We start from the raw sequence: 21,895 nt of genomic DNA, 5'->3' as shown, positions 1-21,895 counted from the left end.
ACACTGCCTCCCACTTGTCTCATATTTCTCTCCTCCTCCCCTGTCCTCTCCTCTCCCTACCCAGACGTTCAACTCCTCGGCCTACCCATACTGCCCGTCGGTGCGCTGCATCTTCTTCAGGTACGATGACACAGGCCTGTTCCAGCAGAACCTGGTTTACCTGCAGGTCTTCAACATCTTTGCCTTCCTGTGGTGTGTGAACTTTGTCATCGCCCTGGGCCAATGTACCCTGGCTGGGACCTTTGCTTCATACTACTGGGCCTTCAGCAAGCCTGCAGAAATCTCACCCTTCGCCCTGTCCCAGTGCTTCATACGCACTCTACAGTAAGACATGAGGGACTAAGGGTTTCTGTGGGGGGGGACATAGGATTGTGCCTTAAGCCAGACAGCTCTGACACACACACTTATCCCATCGGACATGCTACCAGGGGTCTTTTCACAGTCCCAAAATCCAGAACAAATTCAAGAAAGCGTAAGGTATTATATAGAGCCCTTATTGCATGGAACTTCCTTCCATCTCATATTGCTCAAATAAACAGCAAACTTGGTTCCAAAAAACAGATAAAGCAACACCTCACAGCACAACGCCTCTCCCCTACTTGACCTAGATAGTTTGTGTGTATCTACTGATATGTAGGCTACATGTGCCTTTTTTATGTATGTAGTTCTGCCTTTGAGCTGTTCTTGTCTGTTGATGTTCTGTATTATGTCATTCTGTATTATGTCATGTTTTGTGTGGATCCCAGGGAGAGTAGCTGCTGCTTTTGCAACAGCTAATGGAGATCCTAATAAAATACCAAAATACCACAAAGCTTACCTACCTGTATCTTGAATATGAGGGCACTAGTTGTAGTAGATAAGCTAAGCATAATGATGGGTCAGTGTGAAGAGATATTTGATGTCATGTCTTTTTAGACTGCGTCTAATGTGGTGTATTTCAGTAGCAGACGTTGGGTTCTGCTCGTGTGTTCATATGGAGTTCATTATGAAATGTGTTTATTTCTTCCCTTCCTGGAAGGTACCACGTGGGCTCTCTGGCATTTGGAGCCCTCCTCCTCACCTGCTTCCAGCTAGTCAGGTTGGTGCTGGAGTACCTGAACCATAAGACCAGGGGTAAGGCCACACACACACACACACACACACACACACACACACACACACACACACACACACACACACACACACACACACATACACACACACACACACACACACCACACACCACACACCACACACACACACACACACACACACACACACACACACACACACACACACACACACACACACATACACACACACACACACACACACCACACACCACACACCACACACACACACACACACACACACACAGTATGCACAAATAGACGTGGTTTTATGAGTCATTGACTAAATTGATGTGACTGTATGATTCCCCAGTCATTGACTAAAGGGAATCCCATGTTGTGATGTGTCTCCAGGTTCTCAGAGTGCCTGTGGTCGGTTCCTGTTTAACTGTCTCAGATGCTGCTTCTGGTGTCTGGAATACTTCCTGAAGATCCTCAACAGGAACGCTTATATCATGGTCAGTCACTGTCTGGCATTCCTTTTAGCAGCCATTAGCATCCATGCACCTCTTCTAGCTCAGTTGGTCATTTATTCTTGGTGTAGGAACATGCAGTTCATCCTCGTCAGTAATGTCAGTAATGCATAATTCTGAATGACTGATAGATCGCCATCTACGGGGAGAGCTTCTGTGTGTCAGCCAAAAATGCATACAGTCTGTTGATGAGGCACATTGGACGGTAAGACTGGGTTTATTTGGTTGGTCGATCTTCTGCTCTCTCTTTTATTTGTATTTTTCCTCTACTTCCAATACAGTCAAAGACATTGATATTGGTTTCTATGTAAGATGCTTCCAGGTTGTCAATATTCTTTAATGTGTCATCCTCTTGTTGTCCACAGGGTGGTGCTACTGGACAGAGTGACAGACATGCTCATATTCTTTGGCAAACTACTAGTGGTGGCAATAGTTGGTAAGAGAAGTTTACCTGAACTCACATTTGTTTGAACTTTAAGTATGAATAGCAGCCTGAAATCCAGTCTGTTTCTGCCAACATTCCTCTACTTGCCAGTCCTTGTCATGCCAAACTTGTTACTATCACTCCTGATAGTGGTCTAAGGCACTGCATCTCAGTGCAAGAGGTGTCACTATAGTACCTGGTTCAAATCCAGGCTCTATCACATCTGGCTGTGATTGGGAGTCCCATAGGGCACCTCATAATTGGCCCAGTGTTGGGGTAGGCTGTCATTGTAAATAAGATACAAATAAATAAAATAACTCACTTGCCTAGTTAAATAAAGGTTAACTAATAAACACAAACAGACTGGATTTCAGGCTTAATGAATACTGAGTTTAATATATTGTGTCTGGACTTCTGATATTATAAGAATCTTCATACACATGAAATAGTATAAGACATAGTACTGTAACTATTGTGTTGGCCATTTTATCTTCAGTGGTTGTGTTTATTATCAGCATCTTGTTTTCCTTCACTAAGGAAGTAGGACCTATATAATGATCTAATGGCTGACCTGTCTCTGTTTTATCAGGTGTGTTGGCTTTCTTCTTCTTCTCTGGACAAATCCGCCTGCCTGGCGACACGTTCCAGGCCGAGATGCTCAACTATTACTGGGTTCCCATCCTGGTACGTCCATGCAACAGTGTTGTTACCAAACACTCAACACTCACAGTTCTTCATTGACATTCTATCTTCGATGAACACATTAGACCAGCGTTTTCCAAACTCGGTCCTCGGGACCCCTAGGGGTGCAAGTTTAGTTTTTTACCCGAACACCACACAGCTGATTCAAATGATTAAAGCTTGATGATTAGTTGATCATTTGAATCAGCTGTGTAATGCTAGGTCAAAAACCAAAACGTGAACTCCTCGGGGTCCCGAGGACCAAGTAAGGGAAACCCTGTATTAGATGTTGTATGCAGGTTTGAAATGGATTTAGAAATGAGATCATGAAAATGGCTGATTTTCATTTAGTTTCTTTCACTGTTGAACTTAGTAGAACCTCCTTTGATATGAGATGATTATTTATTTTTTAGCCCCTTTTCTCCCCAATTTCGTGGTATCCATTTGGTAGTTAGTCTTGTCTCATTGCTGCAACTCCCGTACGGACTCAGGAGAGGCGAAGGTCAAGAGCCCTGCGTCCTTCGAAACACAACCCAAGCAAGCTGCACTGCTTCTTGACACAGCGCTCATCCAACCCAGAAGCCAGCCGCACCAATGTGTCGGAGGAAACACAGTACACCTGGCAACCGTGTCAGCGTGCATTGCGCCCAACACGCCACACAAGTCACTAGTGCACGATAGAACAAGGACATCCCTCCCTGCCAAACCCTCCCCTAGTCCGTACGACACTGGGCCAATTGTGCACCGCCCCATGGGGCTCCCAGTCGCGGCCAGCGGCAACAGATCCTGGACTCAAACCCAGAATCTGCAGTGGCACAGCTAGCAGCACAGCTAGCACTGCGAAGCAGTGCCTTAGACCACTGCGCCACTGCGGAGGCGGATATGAGACTATTAACGCAGTAGCCTGTGTTGCTAACTGGCGTGTATTTTTAAAGTTACATTTACTGTATGTATTGTCAGCAGTGTATTGATTGGTGCTGTTAGAACTCATGCAGCTATGTTGTCGTAATGTTGCTCTGCAGACAGTGATGGCCGGAGCCTACCTCATCGCTCAGGGCTTCTTCAGTGTCTACAGCATGTGTGTTGACACCCTGTTTCTCTGCTTCTGTGAGTATCAACACCATCTAACTCTCCAACAGCACAACACCACCTAACCCTCCAACACCACAACACCACCTAACCCTCCAACACCACAACACCATCTAACTCTCCAACAGCACAACACCACCTAACCCTCCAACACCCAACACCACCTAACCCTCCAATACCTACACCACTATAACTCTAACAGGGTAAGGTGGTCTTGTGGTACAGTAGATTAAGGAAGAGTAAGGTATAATATAGTAAGGTGTAATATAGTAAGGTATAGTATGGTAAGGTACAGTAAGGTGTAACATAGTAAGGTATAGTATGGTAAGGTATAGTAAGGTGTAATATAGTAAGGTATAGTATGGTAAGGTACAGTAAGGTGTAATATAGTAAGGTATAGTATGGTAAGGTACAGTAAGGTGTAACATAGTAAGGTATAGTATGGTAAGGTATAGTAAGGTGTAATATAGTAAGGTATAGTATGGTAAGGTACAGTAAGGTGTAATATAGTAAGGTATAGTATGGTAAGGTATAGTAAGGTGTAATATAGTAAGGTATAGTATGGTAAGGTACAGTAAGGTGTAATATAGTAAGGTATAGTATGGTAAGGTACAGTAAGGTGTAATATAGTAAGGTATAGTATGGTAAGGTACAGTAAGGTGTAATATAGTAAGGTATAGTAAGGTGTAATATAGTAAGGTATAGTATGGTAAGGTACAGTAAGGTGTAATATAGTAAGGTATAGTATGGTAAGGTACAGTAAGGTATAATATAGTAAGGTATAATATAGTAAGGTATAGTAAGGTATAATATAGTAAGGTATAGTATGGTAAGGTATAGTAAGGTGTAATATAGTAAGGTATAGTATGGTAAGGTACAGTAAGGTGTAATATAGTAAGGTATAGTATGGTAAGGTGCAGTAAGGTGTAATATAGTAAGGTATAGTATGGTAAGGTATAGTAAGGTGTAATATAGTAAGGTATAGTATGGTAAGGTACAGTAAGGTGTAATATAGTAAGGTATAGTATGGTAAGGTGCAGTAAGGTGTAATATAGTAAGGTATAGTATGGTAAGGTACAGTAAGGTGTAATATAGTAAGGTATAGTATGGTAAGGTACAGTAAGGTGTAATATAGTAAGGTATAGTAAGGTGTAATATAGTAAGGTATAGTATGGTAAGGTACAGTAGAGCAAGGTAGAGGAAGGTATAATATAGTAAGGTACAGTAAGGTATAATATAGTAATGTACAGTATGGTAAGGTACAGTAGAGCAAGGTAGAGTAAGGTATAATATAGTAAGGTATAGTAAGGTACAGTATGGTAAGGTACAGTAGAGCAAGGTAGAGTAAGGTATAATATAGTAAGGTATAGTAAGGTACAGTATGGTAAGGTACAGTAGAGCAAGGTAGAGTAAGGTATAATTTAGTAAGGTACAGTAGAGTAAGGTATAGTAAGGTATAATATAGTAAGGTATAGTAAGGTGTAATATATTAAGGTATAGTAAGGTGTAATATAGTAAGGTATAGTATGGTAAGGTACAGTAAGGTGTAATATATTAAGGTATAGTAAGGTGTAATATAGTAAGGTATAGTATGGTAAGGTATAGTAAGGTATAATATAGTAAGGTATAGTATGGTAAGGTATAGTAAGGTGTACTATAGTAAGGTATAGTATGGTAAGGTACAGTAAGGTGTAATATAGTAAGGTATAGTATGGTAAGGTATAGTAAGGTGTACTATAGTAAGGTATAGTATGGTAAGGTACAGTAAGGTGTAATATAGTACGGTATAGTAAGGTGTAATATAGTAAGGTATAGTATGGTAAGGTACAGTAAGGTGTAATATAGTAAGGTATAGTATGGTAAGGTATAGTAAGGTATAGTAAGGTGTAATATAGTAAGGTATGGTATGGTAAGGTACAGTAGAGCAAGGTAGAGTAAGGTATAATATAGTAAGGTACAGTAAGGTATAATATAGTAATGTACAGTATGGTAAGGTACAGTAGGGCAAGGAAGAGTAAGGTATAATATAGTAAGGTATAATATAGTAAGGTATAGTAAGGTACAGTATGGTAAGGTACAGTAGAGCAAGGTAGAGTAAGGTATAATATAGTAAGGTATAGTAAGGTATAATATAGGAATGTATATTAAGGTGTAATATAGTAAGGTACAGTATGGTAAGGTACAGTAGAGCAAGGTAGAGTAAGGTATAATATAGTAAGGTATAGTAAGGTATAATATAGGAATGTATATTAAGGTGTAATATAGTAAGGTACAGTATGGTAAGGTACAGTAGAGCAAGGTAGAGTAAGGTATAATATAGTAAGGTATAGTAAGGTATAATATAGGAATGTATATTAAGGTGTAATATAGTAAGGTACAGTATGGTAAGGTACAGTAGAGCAAGGTAGAGTGAGGTATAATTTAGTAAGGTACAGTAGAGTAAGGTATAGTAAGGTATAATATAGTAAGGTATAATATAGTAAGGTATAATATAGTAAGGTACAGTAGAGTAAGGTATAGTAAGGTACAGTATGGTAAGGTACAGTAGAGTAAGGTATAGTAAGGTACAATAGAGTAAGGTATAGTAAGGTACAGTATGGTAAGGTACAGTAGAGCAAGGTAGCGTAAGGTATAATTTAGTAAGGTACAGTAGAGTAAGGTATAGTAAGGTATAATATAGTAAGGTATAATAGAGTAAGGTACAGTAAGGTGTAATATAGTAAGGTGTAATATAGTAAGGTATAATATAGTAAGGTATAATATAGCAAGGTACAGTATAGTAAGGTATAATATAGTAAGGTATAGTATAGTAAGGCATAGTATAGTAAGGTACAGTATAGTAAGGTATAATATAGTAAGGTGTAATATATTAAGATACACTATAGTAAGGTATAATATAGTAAGGTATAATATAGTAAGGTACAATATAGTAAGGTATAATATAGTAAGGTATAATATAGTGAGGTGTAATATTGTAAGGTATAATATAATAAGGTGTAATATATTAAGATACAATATAGTAAGGTATAATATAGTAAGGTATAATATAGTAAGGTACAATATAGTAAGGTATAATATAGTAAGGTATAATATAGTGAGGTGTAATATTGTAAGGTATAATATAGTAAGGTACAATATAATAAGGTATAATATAGTAAGATACAGTATAGTATTGTACAGTATAGTAAGGTGTAATATAGTGTAATGACGTTGCCCTCTTTGGGTATAGCAAGCCCCATCCCCCTCTCCCTTTCCTCCTTCAACTAGGCTGCTGTGGTCAGAGAGAGGTCATAAATTCCTGAGGATCTCCTCATGGCCACACAGTGTAAGAGACAGAGTGAATTTTCATAGAGAACAAAGGAATTTCTTCCACCTCACAGAATTTGAGGTCCGAACAAATGTCATGTTCCGGAGAAGGTATTAAAGATCGGTGAAGAATCCAGCTACGAACTGGTTCGTTTGTTACAACTTGGGGAAGCTCATGGGAGGTGGTGTGGCCATATTACCATGACGCGGTTTATATAATAGCCTCAGATATGAGGTTTACATCTAATTGTTGTATAAGATGAATGAGTGAGTGAGTATGATACTGTTTGTAAAATTGTGTAATGTGATTTTGGACTGTTTAATGAAGGAAACTCCAATTCCCTTTTGAGTTTAACTAAATCAGAGGACCGACCCTGAGCCCAGTTAGGGTCAGGCATCCTGGGACAGCCCCTTTTCTGCAATTCCCTATATAACCCAACTTTGAGAAATTCTCAGGCAGACCATGTTTCTCTCAATCACGGGAGTACAAAGGTTGCAGACCATTGCTGAATCTTTTAACCATACCACGTGGTTAAACTCTTAGACTATCGATACCGACAGAATAAGAACAAGTCTTTGATATTAATTACTAATTTGCAGCTAGGAATTCGGTATCATTGAACGCGAAGAATGACAACCGCCGAAACATCCATTCCAATGAATGCCACTCTGAACTATCCACTATAACCACGACAGAGAGAGAGAGAGAGACGGACAATTCTACAAAATAAACAAACTTTTCAACAGCGGTCAAGATGACACGCTGAGCGTAAATAAATATATTGATTGTAATTGTTCCCGAATGAGTGAGCGTTCATGTGTAAAGGATTAGCATTTCAATTGTTATAAGTATCAACTCTTTAGTGATCTTAAAATAAATAATTCATTAATCAGAAGACTAATTGATCAGATATAAAATATCTGAAAAGTTATTTTAGGAAATGATAACTTTGTAATCTGATTATTTTTCCTTGGTGCCCCGACTTCCTAGTTAATTACGGTTACATAATCAGTTTAATCGCGTAATACTAATTACAGAGAATCTTTGATAAAAACCAAGTCTTCAATTTAATGATAATAAAGACACAACAAAAGTAAGGCACAGTATGGTAAGGTACAGTATAGTAAGGTATTGTAAGGTACAGTATAGTACGGTATAATATATTAAGGTATGGTAAGGTACAGTATAGTAAGGTATAATATATTAAGGTATGGTAAGGTACAGTATAGTAAGGTATGGTAAGGATCCAGTATAGTAAGGTATAATATATTAAGGTATGGTAAGGTACAGTATAGTAAGGTATAATATATTAAGGTATGGTAAGGTACAGTATAGTAAGGTATAATATATTAAGGTATAGTAAGGTATAGTAGAGTAGTAGAGTAGTAGAGTGACTCCAGTGTTTCTCCCTCATACAGTGGAAGATCTAGAGAGGAATGATGGAACTATGCAGAAGCCTTATTACATGTCCAGGAACCTGATGAGGATCCTCCGCAAACCCAAACCGTTTGTTACAGCGCTGCCAGAGTAGTAGTAACCTTTAACCCCTGAGTTAACCCCTAACCTTTAGCCCAACCCTCTTCTAATAAACCTATCAGCACTCTTATTCTGGCTACCTATGGTGTATCTATTTAGGGAGTCAGAAATGCATCCTTCGTTGTTAAAAGAGGAAGCATTTATACAAAATAGAAAATATTATTCTATACATTCCAATTACTTCACCATTACTGCACAATACTACACAATATATGCCTTCTCTTATAAGAATACTTCCTCTAGAGCCGAATGATTGATAGAAATGTAATGTGATCACTGTACATGAACAAACTCTGTGAGAGGTCAAGGCCCAGGTCTGGGCCGTGCTATGACTGTGTAGGCCTTGGCTTTGAGTACCACACTGGCTACTCCTGTCAGGTCTGGTAGAGAGGTCTGGCTTTCAGCAGGTACGAACTGGAAATCACGCAACAAGTAGGCGGTGAACAGAAACAATTCCATTTTGGCCACGGCCTCCCCCAAACACAGCCGAGCGCCCCCGCCGAAAGGCAGGAGAGCACGCGTCGAGGCCCCCCCACCCTCCAGGAACCGCTCTGAAAGAGAGAGGGTCTACTGTTAGCTGCTGCTGGAACTATGTTGCTGAGCCAAGTGAAAGCAATTCTAGGCTGAATCCCAAATGGTACCATATTCCCTATATAGTGCACTACTTTTAACCTGAGCCTTATGGGCCCTGATCAATATTAGTTCACTATATAGGGAATATGATGCCATTTGGGACATTACCAGTACACTCAATAGCCCAGCACCTGGTTTGAAGGCATAGGGATCCGTCCACACTGCAGGGTCATGATGCGCCCCAAACAAATTGGGGATGATGACAGTGTTCTTAGGGATGAAGTAGCCTGCAATACTGAACACATATGGAATAGACACAGAATTATACATTGCAAATACATTGAGTATATCAAACATTAGAAACACCTTCCTAATATTGAGTTGTTCCCCCCCTCCCTCAGAACAGCCTCAATTCATTGGGACATAGACTACAAGGTGTCGAAAGTGTTCCACAATGGGATGCTGGCCCATGTTTACTCCAATGTTTCCCACAGTTGTGTCAAGTTGGCTGGATGTCCTTTGAGTGGTGGACGATTCTTGATACACACAGGAAATTGTTGAGAGTGAAAAACACAGCAGCGTTGCAGTTCTTGACACAAACTGATGCGCCTGGCTCCTACTACCATACCCCATTCAAAAGCACTTAAATCTTTTGTCTTGCCCATTCACCCTCTGAATGGCACACATACACAATCCATGTCCCAATTGTTTCAAAGCTTAAAAATTAATCTTTAACCTGTCTCCTCCCCTTCATCTACACTGATTGAAGTGGATTTAACAAGTGACATCATTAAGGGATCATAGCTTTCACCTGGATTCGCCTGGTCAGTCTGTGATTTGGAAAGAGCAGGTGTGCTTAATGTTTTGTATACTCAGTGTATAAACATGCATTAGTACTGTATGATGAGGTATTACATTTAGGTAGAAAAACGGCACAGAAGGGAAGTTGGCAAGACAAATGTACTGTACAAAGCAGAGTAACAGCATCAAAACATAAGCTCCCATAGGAGGGTGAAAGTTACACATAGCTAGCTGTACAATACGTTCCCACAGTGCATTTATTGAGATGCTCTGTAGAGTAATCTTATACAGTAATGATATACAGTTATGATATTACAGTAAAGATATACAGTAATGTTATACAGTAATGATATACAGTAAAGATATACAGTAATGATATACAGTAAAGATATACAGTAATGATATACAGTAAAGATATACAGTAAAGATATAGAGTAATGATATACAGTAAAGATATACAGTGATGTTATACAGTATATCTCAGAGGAGACTGGTGGGAGGGGTTATAGGAGGACAGGCTCATTGTAATGGCTGGAATGGATTTGATGGAACGGAGTCAAACACATCAAATAAATGGAAATGTTTGACTCTGTTCCATTTATTCCATTTCAGCCCGTCCTCCTATAACTCCTCCCGCCAGCCTCCCCTGGTATATCTTCTATTCACCTGCTGTCTCTGATGGCTCTGTGAGGCACGGCTAGCGGAGCCACAGGTCTGAGTCTGAGCACCTCACTGATCACAGCACACAGCACTGGCAGCCTGTGTCTGTCACTGTACTGAGGGTAGCGCCCGTCCAGCACCGAACACAACTCATCATACACTCTGTACTGTACCTAGGGAGGAGGAAAGAGAGAGAGAGATGGAGGGAGGGAGAGAGAGAGTAAGAGAGATGGAGGGAGAGAGAGAGAGAGATGGAGGGAGAGAGAGAGAGTAAGAGAGACGGAGGGAGAGAGAGAGAAAGAGATGGAGTGAGAGAGAAAGAGAAAAGCATCTCACCATGTGAAGTGATCTCAAACGTAGGTTTTGACTTACAGTCTATAATGGAATGCAAGCCAACAACACATCTGTGGGTTTCAGTCTAGTTCCATCTCTATAGAATACTATGTAAAGCATATATCAAAGGTCTGAGGACACTGGTGAATACAGTGTATTGTATCGTAGTGTAGTGTAGTGTAGGTTATTGTAGTATAGTGTGTAGAGTAGTGTTGTGTAATGCGTTGTATTATAGTGTGGTATAGAGCAGTGTAGTGTAGTGTATATACTTCTGTAGTGTAGTGTATCTAGTTCTGTAGTGTATGGTAGTGTAGTGTAGTATAGTGTAGTGTATAGTGTAGTGTTTAGAGTAGTGTAGTGTAATGCATTGTATTATAGTGTGGTATAGAGCAGTGTAGTGTAGTGATGTGTAGTGTATATAATTATGTAGTGTAGTGTATCTAGTTCTGTAATGTAGTGCTGTGTAGTGAATAGAGTTCTGTAGTGTAGTGCAGTGTAGTGAATAGAGTTCTGTAGTGCAGTGTAGTGAATAGAGTTCTGTAGTGCAGTGATGTGTAGTGTATATAATATGTATTGTAGTGTATCTAGTTCTGTAGTGCAGTGTAGTGAATAGAGTTCTGTAGTGTAGTGCAGTGTAGTCAATAGAGTTCTGTAGTGTAGTGCAGTGTAGTGAATAGAGTTCTGTAGTGCAGTGATGTGTAGTGTATATAATATGTATTGTAGTGTATCTAGTTATGTAGTGCAGTGTAGTGAATAGAGTTCTGTAGTGCAGTGATGTGTAGTGTATATAATATGTATTGTAGTGTATCTAGTTTTGTAGTGCAGTGTAGTGAATAGAGTTCTGTAGTGTAGTGCAGTGTAGTGAATAGAGTTCTGTAGTGCAGTGTAGTGAATAGAGTTCTGTAGTGCAGTGATGTGTAGTGTATATAATATGTATTGTAGTGTATCTAGTTTTGTAGTGCAGTGTAGTGAATAGAGTTCTGTAGTGCAGTGATGTGTAGTGTATATAATATGTATTGTAGTGTATCTAGTTCTGTAGTGCAGTGTAGTGAATAGAGTTCTGTAGTGCAGTGATGTGTAGTGTATATAATATGTATTGTAGTGTATCTAGTTTTGTAGTGCAGTGTAGTGAATAGAGTTCTGTAGTGTAGTGTAGTGAATAGAGTTCTGTAGTGCAGTGGTTCCCACACTTTTATTAGTCCCGTACCCCTTCAAACATTCAACCTCCAGCTGTACCCCCTCTAGCACCAGGGTCAGCGCACTATTCAATGTTGTTTTTTGCCATCATTGTAAGCCTGCCACACACACACACTGTATAATACCGAGAATCCACTCTCACATAGGCACGTGGTTGCAAAGGGCATCAGTGTCTTAACGGTGTGATTTGCCAAGGCAGGGTACTCTGAGCGCAATCTGATTCAATTCAATTTTCACAGAACCACTTGTTGCAATTTTCATGAGGCTCTCTTGTTCAGATATGGTAAGTGGACTGGAGGCAGGACATGAAAGGGACATCCACTCCAATTGTTTGTGTCATCCACTTAGGAAAGTACCTGTAGTGTAGTGTAGTATAGTGTATCTAAATCTGTAGTGTAGTGTAGTATAGTGTATCTAAATCTGTAGTGTAGTGTAGTATAGTGTATCTAAATCTGTAGTGTAGTGTAGTATAGTGTATCTAAATCTGTAGTGTAGTGTAGTATAGTGTATCTAAATCTGTAGTGTAGTGTAGTATAGTGTATCTAAATCTGTAGTGTAGTGTAGTATAGTGTATCTAAATCTGTAGTGTAGTGTAGTATAGTGTATCTAAATCTGTAGTGTAGTGTAGTATAGTGTATCTAAATCTGTAGTGTAGTGTAGTATAGTGTATCTAAATCTGTAGTGTAGTGTAGTATAGTGTATCTAAATCTGTAGTGTAGTGTAGTATAGTGTATCTAATTCTGTAGTGTAGTGTAGTATAGTGTATCTAAATATGTAGTGTAGTGTAGTATAGTGTATCTAAATCTGTAGTGTAGTGTAGTATAGTGTATCTAATTATGTAGTGTAGTGTAGTATAGTGTATCTAATTCTGTAGTGTAGTGTAGTATAGTGTATCTAAATCTGTAGTGTAGTGTAGTGTAGTGTAGTGTATAGAGTTCTGTAGTATAGTGTATCTAATTCTGTAGTGTAGTGTATAGAGTTCTGTAGTGTAGTGTAGTATAGTGTATCTACTTCTGTAGTGTAGTGTAGTATAGTGTATCTAATTATGTAGTGTAGTGTAGTGTAGTGTATATAGTTCTGTAGTGTAGTGTATATAGTTCTGTAGTGTAGTGTGTAGAGTTATGTAGTGTAGTGTATAGAGTTCTTAGTGTAGTGTATGGAGTTATGTAGTGTAGTGTATAGAGTTCTGTAGTGTATACAGTTATGTAGTGTAGTGTAGTGTATAGAGTTCTGTAGTGTAGAGTATTGCGTTCTGTAGTGTAGTGTATAGAGTTTTGTAGTGCAGTGTATAGAGTTCTGGAGTGTAGTGTAGTGTACTGAGTTATTTAGTGTAGTGTAGTGTATTGAGTTTTGTAGTGTAGTGTATTGAGTTCTGTAGTGTAGTGTGTAGAGTTCTGTAGTGTTGTTTATTGTATTGAGTTTTTTAGTTAGTGTATTGAGTTCTGTAGTGTTGCGTAGTGTATTGAGTTCTGTGGTGTCGTTTATTGTATTGAGTTTTGTAGTTAGTGTATTGAGTTCTGTGGTGTAGTGTAGTGTATAGAGTTCTGTAATGTACCTCAGGCCTGTGCAGTAGAAAGGCCACAGTCCAGCTGAGCCAGGCAGCTGTTGTCTCTGTTCCCCCGATCAGAAGGTCCACAGTGGCCATGTGGACGTGAGTGTCTGTCAGGACCTGTGAATGGACCATGTCCTTACTGCAGGCCATGAGCATATGTGTGACTCTATATAGTGCACTGCTTTTAACCAGGGCCATAGTCAAAAGTAGTGCACTAGGGAATCGGGTGCCATTTTGGATGCGCAACACTTACTATTACACATTTATAGCAAGTAGTAGGCTTATATTGTAAGCATTTGCTATGTGATTTTGATTGATTACCATGATAAACCACAGCCTGGTCTCATAGACGAGACCTGACATAGTAAACGTTCATCTGGAAAACCAAATTAGTATGTTATGTTACGTTTGGTGTGGTTACATAAGAAAGAAAGTAACTTAACGCGAATGTCTAGCAACCCAAGGGTTGCGTGTTTGAATCTCGTCACGGATAACTTTTATCTAATTAGCAACTGTGCAACTACTTACTACTTTTTAGATGCTTTGCAACTACTTAGCATGTTTGCTAACCCTTCCCCTAACCAAAACTGTAACCCTTTAATCTAACTCCAGACCATAACCTTAACCCTAACCCTAACCCCTAGCCTTTCTAACGTTAGCCTTAGCCACCTAGCTAAAGTTAGCCACAACAAATTAGAATACACAACATATCATACTTTTTGCAAATTCATAACATATTGTATGAATTTCAGTTAATACATACTATACAAAATGTAACCTATAATACTAATTGTAGTGTCCCGGATTCACTTCACTATCTTACGTCTACATCTGAGTTCAGGTTGTAAACCATGATAAGAACCTACCACTCCCTGTGTTGTGTCCTGGGGCTTCCCAAGGCCGTTGAGGAGAGCGCTTGTGATGGCAATGGCTTCCTCTGATGTTTTGCTCGGTGCCTGCATCTGTGGCAGCAATACAGTTCATATCTTCCATATGCTACCAATGTACCCATATTACATTACAGATTACTTAAAAAAAACTTTGACATGATTGTCTTTGTGTTTGCTGCTGGCTACTTGAACATAAGTTTGAAAAAGAAGCTACAGTATTCACACCAACCTTATACTCATCCAGATGTGTTCTGATGATGTCATCTCTCCTGGCCACCTCTTTCAGAAGACGGGAGAACGGAGGATTGGGCAATTTCTTGGACAAATGGGAACAGATCAATATAAATATACAATAGAATCACATATTCCCACTTTTGTAGCACCATTTTAGACATTTTAATTTGTGTATCAGAGTGGCTGTCTGTGCATGCAGTTTCCCTGTCAGATAGTGTAGTATGAGTGTATAAAGTTGACCGACCCTGAGCAGTGGGAAGGAGTCCAGAGCAGAGATCCAGGGAGAGCCCCATAGAGACACGATCTCATTAAGACAGCCATGCAGTCTCTGCAGCTCTGCAGAACTCTTCTCATACTAAAAGACACAGACAAATAGACAAAGGTCACAAACACAGACACATGAATCAAAATATTACAGGAAGTCCCACTTATACCATTTACCATTTGATACTACTGTATGTATAGCGTCTTTGTTTCCTTGAAAAGTTATTTAAAAAATCCCATTTGTTCTTATTATTATCATAATTATTATTATTATCATTATCCTAGTATTATCATAATTAATATTATCATAATTATTATCAATAGTATTATTATTTACAGTAGACACAGTAGTACAGTAGATGCTTTACCATATGTGGCATAACCCTTTTCCACCTTCTATAACATGATTATACATTATTCATAAAGCACCAATAGGTTTTTCTTTTATAAAGGATTGATAAACCCTTTCAGGTTGTTGTTAGATTAAACGGGGATATAATGAGATATTACTTCATCACTGAAACAATATACAGTACTATTACATAACCCACTGGGCACAGACGTCAGTTCAACATTGTTTTGAGTTGTCAACTAACGTGAATTCAATGTGAAATCAACTGAAAATGTCACCTTGTCATTGGATTTAGGTTAAAGTTGGGTAAAATAATAAATAAATCCCTTACTTACATTGATGAGTTTTTGCAAATCCAATTAGTTTTCCAAGTTGATTCAACTTCATCACAGAGATTGCGTTGAAATGACATGGAAACAATGTTGATTCAACCAGTTTTTGCCCAGTGGGAAGTTTATTGGATCAAAATGTGTTGTTGGTAAATTTGATGTCATTCATTGCGTAAAGTTGCACAACCTTAACAGTAAACAAACCATGCATGGCTATTACTGTAAGCACACCACCCACATACCCAAAACACATGGACGACTGTGTGATCACACTCTCTTCAGCCGATGTGAGTAAGACCTTTAAACAGGTCAACATTCACAAGGCTGCAGGGCCAGATGGATTACCAGGACGTGAGTAGGACCTTTAAACAGGTCAACATTCACAAGGCTGCAGGGCCAGATGGATTACCAGGACGTGAGTAAGACCTTTAAACAGGTCAACATTCACAAGGCTGCTGAGCCAGATGGATTACCAGGACGTGAGTAAGACCTTTAAACAGGTCAACATTCACAAGGCTGCTGAGCCAGATGGATTACCAGGACGTGAGTAAGACCTTTAAACAGGTCAACATTCACAAGGCTGCAGGGCCAGATGGATTACCAGGACGTGAGTAAGACCTTTAAACAGGTCAACATTCACAAGGCTGCTGAGCCAGATGGATTACCAGGATGTGAGTAAGACCTTTAAACAGGTCAACATTCACAAGGCTGCAGGGCCAGATGGATTACCAGGACGTGAGTAAGACCTTTAAACAGGTCAACATTCACAAGGCTGCTGAGCCAGATGGATTACCAGGATGTGAGTAAGACCTTTAAACAGGTCAACATTCACAAGGCTGCTGAGCCAGATGGATTACCAGGACGTGAGTAAGACCTTTAAACAGGTCAACATTCACAAGGCTGCTGAGCCAGATGGATTACCAGGACGTGAGTAAGACCTTTAAACAGGTCAACATTCACAAGGCTGCAGGGCCAGATGGATTACCAGGACGTGAGTAAGACCTTTAAACAGGTCAACATTCACAAGGCTGCTGAGCCAGATGGATTACCAGGACGTGAGTAAGACCTTTAAACAGGTCAACATTCACAAGGCTGCAGGGCCAGATGGATTACCAGGACGTGAGTAAGACCTTTAAACAGGTCAACATTCACAAGGCTGCAGGGCCAGATGGATTACCAGGACGTGAGTAAGACCTTTAAACAGGTCAACATTCACAAGGCTGCAGGGCCAGATGGATTACCAGGACCTGTACTCCGAGCATGCGCTGACCAACTGGCAGGTGTCTTCACTGACATTTTCAACCTGTCCCTGTCTGAGTCTGTAATACCAACATGTTTCAGGCAGACCACCATAGACTCTGTGCCCAAGAATACTAAGGTAACCTGTCTAAATGACTACTGACCCGTAGCACTCACGTCTGTAGCCATGAAGTGCTTTGAAAGGCTGGTCATTAATCACATCAACACCATTATCCCAGGAACCCTAGACGCACTCCAATTTGCATACCACCCAAACAGATCCATAGATGATGCAATCTCTATTGCACTCCACGCTGCCCTTTCGCACCTGGACAAAAGGAACACCTATGTGAGAATGCTATTCATTGACTACAGTTCAGCGTTCAACACCATAGTGCCCTCAAAGCTCATCACTAAGCTAAGGGCCCTGGGACTAAACACCTCCCTCTGCAACTGGATTCTGGACTTGCTGAAGGGCTGCCCCCCAGGTGGTAAGGGTAGGTAACAACACATCCACCACGCTGATCCTCAATACGGGGGCCCCTCAGAGGTGCGTGCTCAGTCCCCTCCTGTCCGTACAGCCCAGTACAACACTGGGGCCAAGCTTCCTGACATCCAGGACCTCTATACCAGGCGGTGTCAGAGGAAGGCCCTAGAAATTGTCAAAGACCCCAGCCATCCCAGTCATAGACTGTTCTCGCTGCTACCGCATGGCAAGCGGTACCGGAATGCCAAGTCTAGATCCAAGAGGCTTCTCAACAGCTTTTACCTCCAAGCCATAAGACTCCTGAACATCTAATCAATTGGCTACCCAGACTATTTGTATTGCTCTTTTACACTGCTGATACTTTCTGTTATTATCTATGCATAGTCACTTTAATAACTCTACCTACATGTACATATTACCTCAATTACCTCGACTAACTGGTTCCCCCACACATTGACGCTGTACCGGTACCCCTGTATATGGCCTCGCTATTGCTATTTTACTGCTGCTCTTTAATGATTTGTTACTTTTATTATTTATTTATTTTGGTATTTATCTTAAAACTGCATTGTTGGTTAAGGGCTTGTAAGTATGCATTTCACTGTAAAGTCTACACCTGCTGTATTCGGCGCATGTGACAAATGCAATTTGATTTGATTTGATCACCAACCCCACTAGATAACCAGCCTGGTTCAATTTTCCAACTGTGATATATAACTGCTTATCGTGTCTCTGCTTTTAGATAGCTTACCCACGCAGTGGTTAATAAAATACATGACTATATTTCCGTCATGGTTATCCCTTGGCCAAACCTGGTGTCTCTCTTCATTCTAATTCTGGGTTATGTCCCAAATAACACCCTATTCCCTATATAGTGCACTAGATTTTCACCAAAGCCCAAGTAATGCACTATATAGGGAATAGGGTGCCACTCCTGGTGTATACACTGTACAGACTCAAAGAACTGACAGATAGCCGGCTTCAAATAGTGTTGGTTTTCTTCCAAATACTTGATTGAGCCTGCCTGGAGCAGCCAGATCAAATGGGTGTGGTTTCTTTTTTTGGGACTGTTCCATTGATTCCGTTGTGCCAGGCAAGCTCAATCAAGCGCAGACAACAAATACTATTTGAACCCAGGTGTGATCCTCACCTCTTTCCCAAAGGCCAGTGTGGTGATGACGTTACTGGCTGCTACAGTGAAATCCTCAGAGAGATCCGCAGCTCTGCCGTTATAGTCCAGCAGCACCTGATAGATCACAGGTTACACATTCAGATATAAACTCCCTCACTGTAAACTAAATATTGATTGCCTCAACTTAAGAAGATGAGTTACCCCGCTGACTTGTAACTTTTTGGGGGTTGTAACTTTTCCAATTTGAAACCACTACATTGTCATTACACAAGGCCACAAACAAGAAGTACAACAAGTGATACATCATTAAGTTGTGGTTGGCATGTTGCTGAGGTTGTGTTGCATTGTGTAATCTCCAGTTAAGTCAGTCAGTGTACTGGTACATGCTGGTTTACATTCCTTCTCAGAACACAGTGTATTTGTTCCATGCTGCTGTTCCCTCCCTTGGTAGAGAAAGTGTTCTGTGTTCTGTGCAAGGGTTCGAAATACCTGCACATTGGTGTATGCTCCATTATAGTTCATTACAATGTTTTGACCCCCAGAAAGGTCGAAGGTCTACGTGGAGTAAACATTGAAATAAACTATACAGGAGCATACAACCATATAATTACATATAGAACTCTAGAATGCTGAAGCAGAGAGATTCTTTTTGTGAGGGTGGATACTTCCCCCCATCTTTATTTCTAACAGGCTTACCCCCAGAACCTAATCAAGCATCTGAACAAATGACAAAATATTTTAGTTCTGGTTTAACCCAGATTAGTATCCTAGCAACATGACAAACATTCATCCATCTTGGTCAGGGAATCTTTCCTTTGAGAAACTGATCAAATGTGTTTAAATATTGTGTAAAACAATGAATACAGGTCATTCTGAAAGTATTCAGACCCTTTCTCTTTCCCCAATGTTGTTACGTTACAGCCTTAATCTAAATAAATACACATTTGATCAATCTACACACACTACCCCATAATGACAAAGCAAAAACAGGTTTAGAACTGTCATGTGTTTCATCTCTACTTGTCTCAGGTGGAGGGCCTGTTTCTGGATGACCCCGTGGAGCGACTGCTGGGAGCAGCGTTGCAGTGCATTATGGGCCAGACGGCGATGGGCCCTCCACTCCTCACTGTAGTCCCCCAGAGAGATGGAGCGGCCTCCCCCTGACACCACGTCTCCTGAGAGACCGGTAGGGAGGGAGGGAGGGGGTAGAGAGAGAGAGATGGAGGGAGCGATGAGATAAGGAGAGAGGGAGGTAGGTAGGTAGGGAGAGATGGAGGGAGGGAGCGATGAGATAAGGAGAGAGGGAGGTAGGTAGGTAGGGAGAGATGGAGGGAGATGGAGGGGCGGAGAAAGAGAGTGAGGGGAAGGGTAAATCATTTGAATCAAAAGCACTGTTGGCTCAGAGTAACAGAAGTGAGTGATGGTTGCTGGGAAAACTCGGGTGGTTCTAGTAACGTGCTCCTAGAGTAACAGAAGTGAGTGATGGTTGCTGGGAAATCTCGGGTGGTTCTAGTAACGTGTTCTCAGAGTAACAGAAGTGAGTGATGGTTGCTGGGAATGTGTTCTTCACCGGTGTAAGAATGTGGTCTCCCAGCAAAGTCCGACCATTTCTTCACCAAGGCTTCTCTGATGATGTCACCACTGTTTAATACCACCATGGCTGCAGCAAACACAACATACAGAGTCAAGACAAACGTACTGTAATACTGAAAACATTCACATACTGAGGATATTACATGTATAAACAACTATTCTAACTGTCTTGAAACTGAGTTAACTTGAGTCACTTGGTTGGAAGTGACTTCATTACTTGTGTTGCCACACTTGAGGCGGTAGATGTTGCCATAGCGACGTGCCAGGGAGGTCAGGTGACTGGGCAGGTGGTCGTGTGCCAGCTCCAGCATGTTGCCCAGCAGAGGGAGAGAGAGAGGGCCAGGGAGAGAGGGAGAGAGAGAACAGGGAAAGAACTGATAGAAAGAGTGCAGAAGTCTAGACCCAACAGCTGGGATGGAGGAGGTGGATAACATACAGTAGGAACACAAAGGGAAAGTTGGTTGTCATTCTCTTCATAATGTTACTGTTGACCATTGCTAATCAAGCGAAGCCACGTGCCCATATGGAAAATGACTTGTCCTACTACCATTTACATTGAGGTTTACATAAGGCCTATTCATAGCCTATAATCTAATGATAAGCAGAGTTCCAGGTTAAGCAGCTAAGATAGATTGTTGAACAGACTCATAGATTGTCCTGGACCCTTGAAGGGCCAATCAGCAGTTGCTACATTCATCATATGTATGATATTAAGGATATGTACCCATTGATTCTTATAGAATACAACTTAGAAATGCCTTAATGAGCTGAGTTCCACTGTCGTTCCCCATCAGAACCCAAAATATTAGATTGTTTTACTCCGATGTTTGTAAACAAAGTGAATGTCAACAAACACTGTAGAGCGTCAAAACATGGTTACAACTATCATGTTGATATCATGGATAGCTCTGTCTATGAATGTGAGAGAGATGACATTTCTCCAGCCACATCTCTCAGCTTTTAAACCAAACAGTGGAGGGAAGAGGACTTTGTCTGTGTTTCTACAGCTAGTTGGCCCTTTACCTGTAGGACATAGACTGTACAGTACATACAGGAAGAAAGAGCATTGTATTGATTACCTGTAGGACATAGACTGTACAGTACATACAGGAAGAAAGAGCATTGTATGGATTACCTGTAGGACATAGACTGTACAGTACATACAGGAATAAAGAGCATTGTATTGATTACCTGTAGGACATAGACTGTACAGTACATACAGGAAGAAAGAGCATTGTATTGATTACCCGCTGACTGACATCCATTGGGTTCTCCCTGTGTAACTTTGTCTCCTTTTCCAGGGAGGTAGATGAGCAGGATCCATAACAGTGTAAGCATGACCACAGCACCCACAATCACCACTGACACATATGCTGTCATTATGCAGGCTTTAAGTCTCACTCTCCCTGTCCCCCCAAAAATCCCCTTTCACTCTGGTCTTCCCTTTTATACAGGACTCCTGACAGACCCTGCATGTGCCACCCCTCTTCACTGTTAGCATGGTCCTGCTCAAGGATGGGTAAATATTGTCTTGTCTTGACCCTCTGGATAACCAACTATTATTTCAAGGGAAAAAAAAAACAGCTGAGAAATTGTACAACCACGACCGATATCCTTGGATATCTCAGTAACATGTTGAC

The 21,895-nt window shown here is 40.6% G+C and overlaps 2 protein-coding genes across 2 annotated transcripts in view; one reads left to right on the top strand and one right to left on the bottom strand.

The window, feature by feature from the left end:
- The window catches only part of LOC118964349 (choline transporter-like protein 4), a 24,627-nt gene extending 16,013 nt beyond the window's left edge, over positions 1–8,614 (top strand). The window contains exons 15-22 of the mRNA XM_036975425.1: positions 65–324; positions 1,019–1,113; positions 1,464–1,567; positions 1,714–1,787; positions 1,948–2,018; positions 2,596–2,690; positions 3,710–3,794; positions 8,502–8,614. Coding sequence (XP_036831320.1) covers positions 65–324; positions 1,019–1,113; positions 1,464–1,567; positions 1,714–1,787; positions 1,948–2,018; positions 2,596–2,690; positions 3,710–3,794; positions 8,502–8,614 — 897 coding nt within the window. The remainder of the gene's footprint in view (positions 1–64; positions 325–1,018; positions 1,114–1,463; positions 1,568–1,713; positions 1,788–1,947; positions 2,019–2,595; positions 2,691–3,709; positions 3,795–8,501) is intronic.
- LOC110520728 (steroid 21-hydroxylase-like) lies at positions 8,339–21,895 on the bottom strand. Its single transcript, XM_036965749.1, has 12 exons — positions 21,503–21,895; positions 20,473–20,664; positions 20,233–20,322; positions 19,683–19,837; positions 18,681–18,776; positions 15,104–15,214; positions 14,855–14,941; positions 14,602–14,697; positions 13,739–13,852; positions 10,660–10,826; positions 9,384–9,487; positions 8,339–9,170 (listed from the first exon to the last, which is right to left on the bottom strand). Exons 1-12 carry the CDS (start codon positions 21,633–21,635, stop codon positions 8,923–8,925), a joined length of 1,593 nt encoding a protein of 530 aa, XP_036821644.1. The 5' UTR covers positions 21,636–21,895; the 3' UTR covers positions 8,339–8,922.

The sequence above is a fragment of the Oncorhynchus mykiss genome, chromosome 3 (genome assembly GCF_013265735.2).
Source record: "Oncorhynchus mykiss isolate Arlee chromosome 3, USDA_OmykA_1.1, whole genome shotgun sequence".
NCBI classification, from domain to species: Eukaryota; Metazoa; Chordata; class Actinopteri; order Salmoniformes; family Salmonidae; genus Oncorhynchus; species Oncorhynchus mykiss.
This window is presented reverse-complemented; position numbering and strand designations above follow the sequence as displayed.

Excerpts from the sequence above, each read along its gene's own strand:
- LOC110520728 (XM_036965749.1), bottom strand. The coding sequence starts at position 21,635 with ATGACAGCATATGTGTCAGTGGTGATTGTGGGTGCTGTGGTCATGCTT. Across the intron at positions 20,323-20,472 it reads CCTCAAGTGTGGCAACACAA|CCATGGTGGTATTAAACAGT; the intron begins GTAATGAAGTCA and ends TGTTTGCTGCAG. Across the intron at positions 14,698-14,854 it reads CACATCTGGATGAGTATAAG|ATGCAGGCACCGAGCAAAAC; the intron begins GTTGGTGTGAAT and ends TTGCTGCCACAG.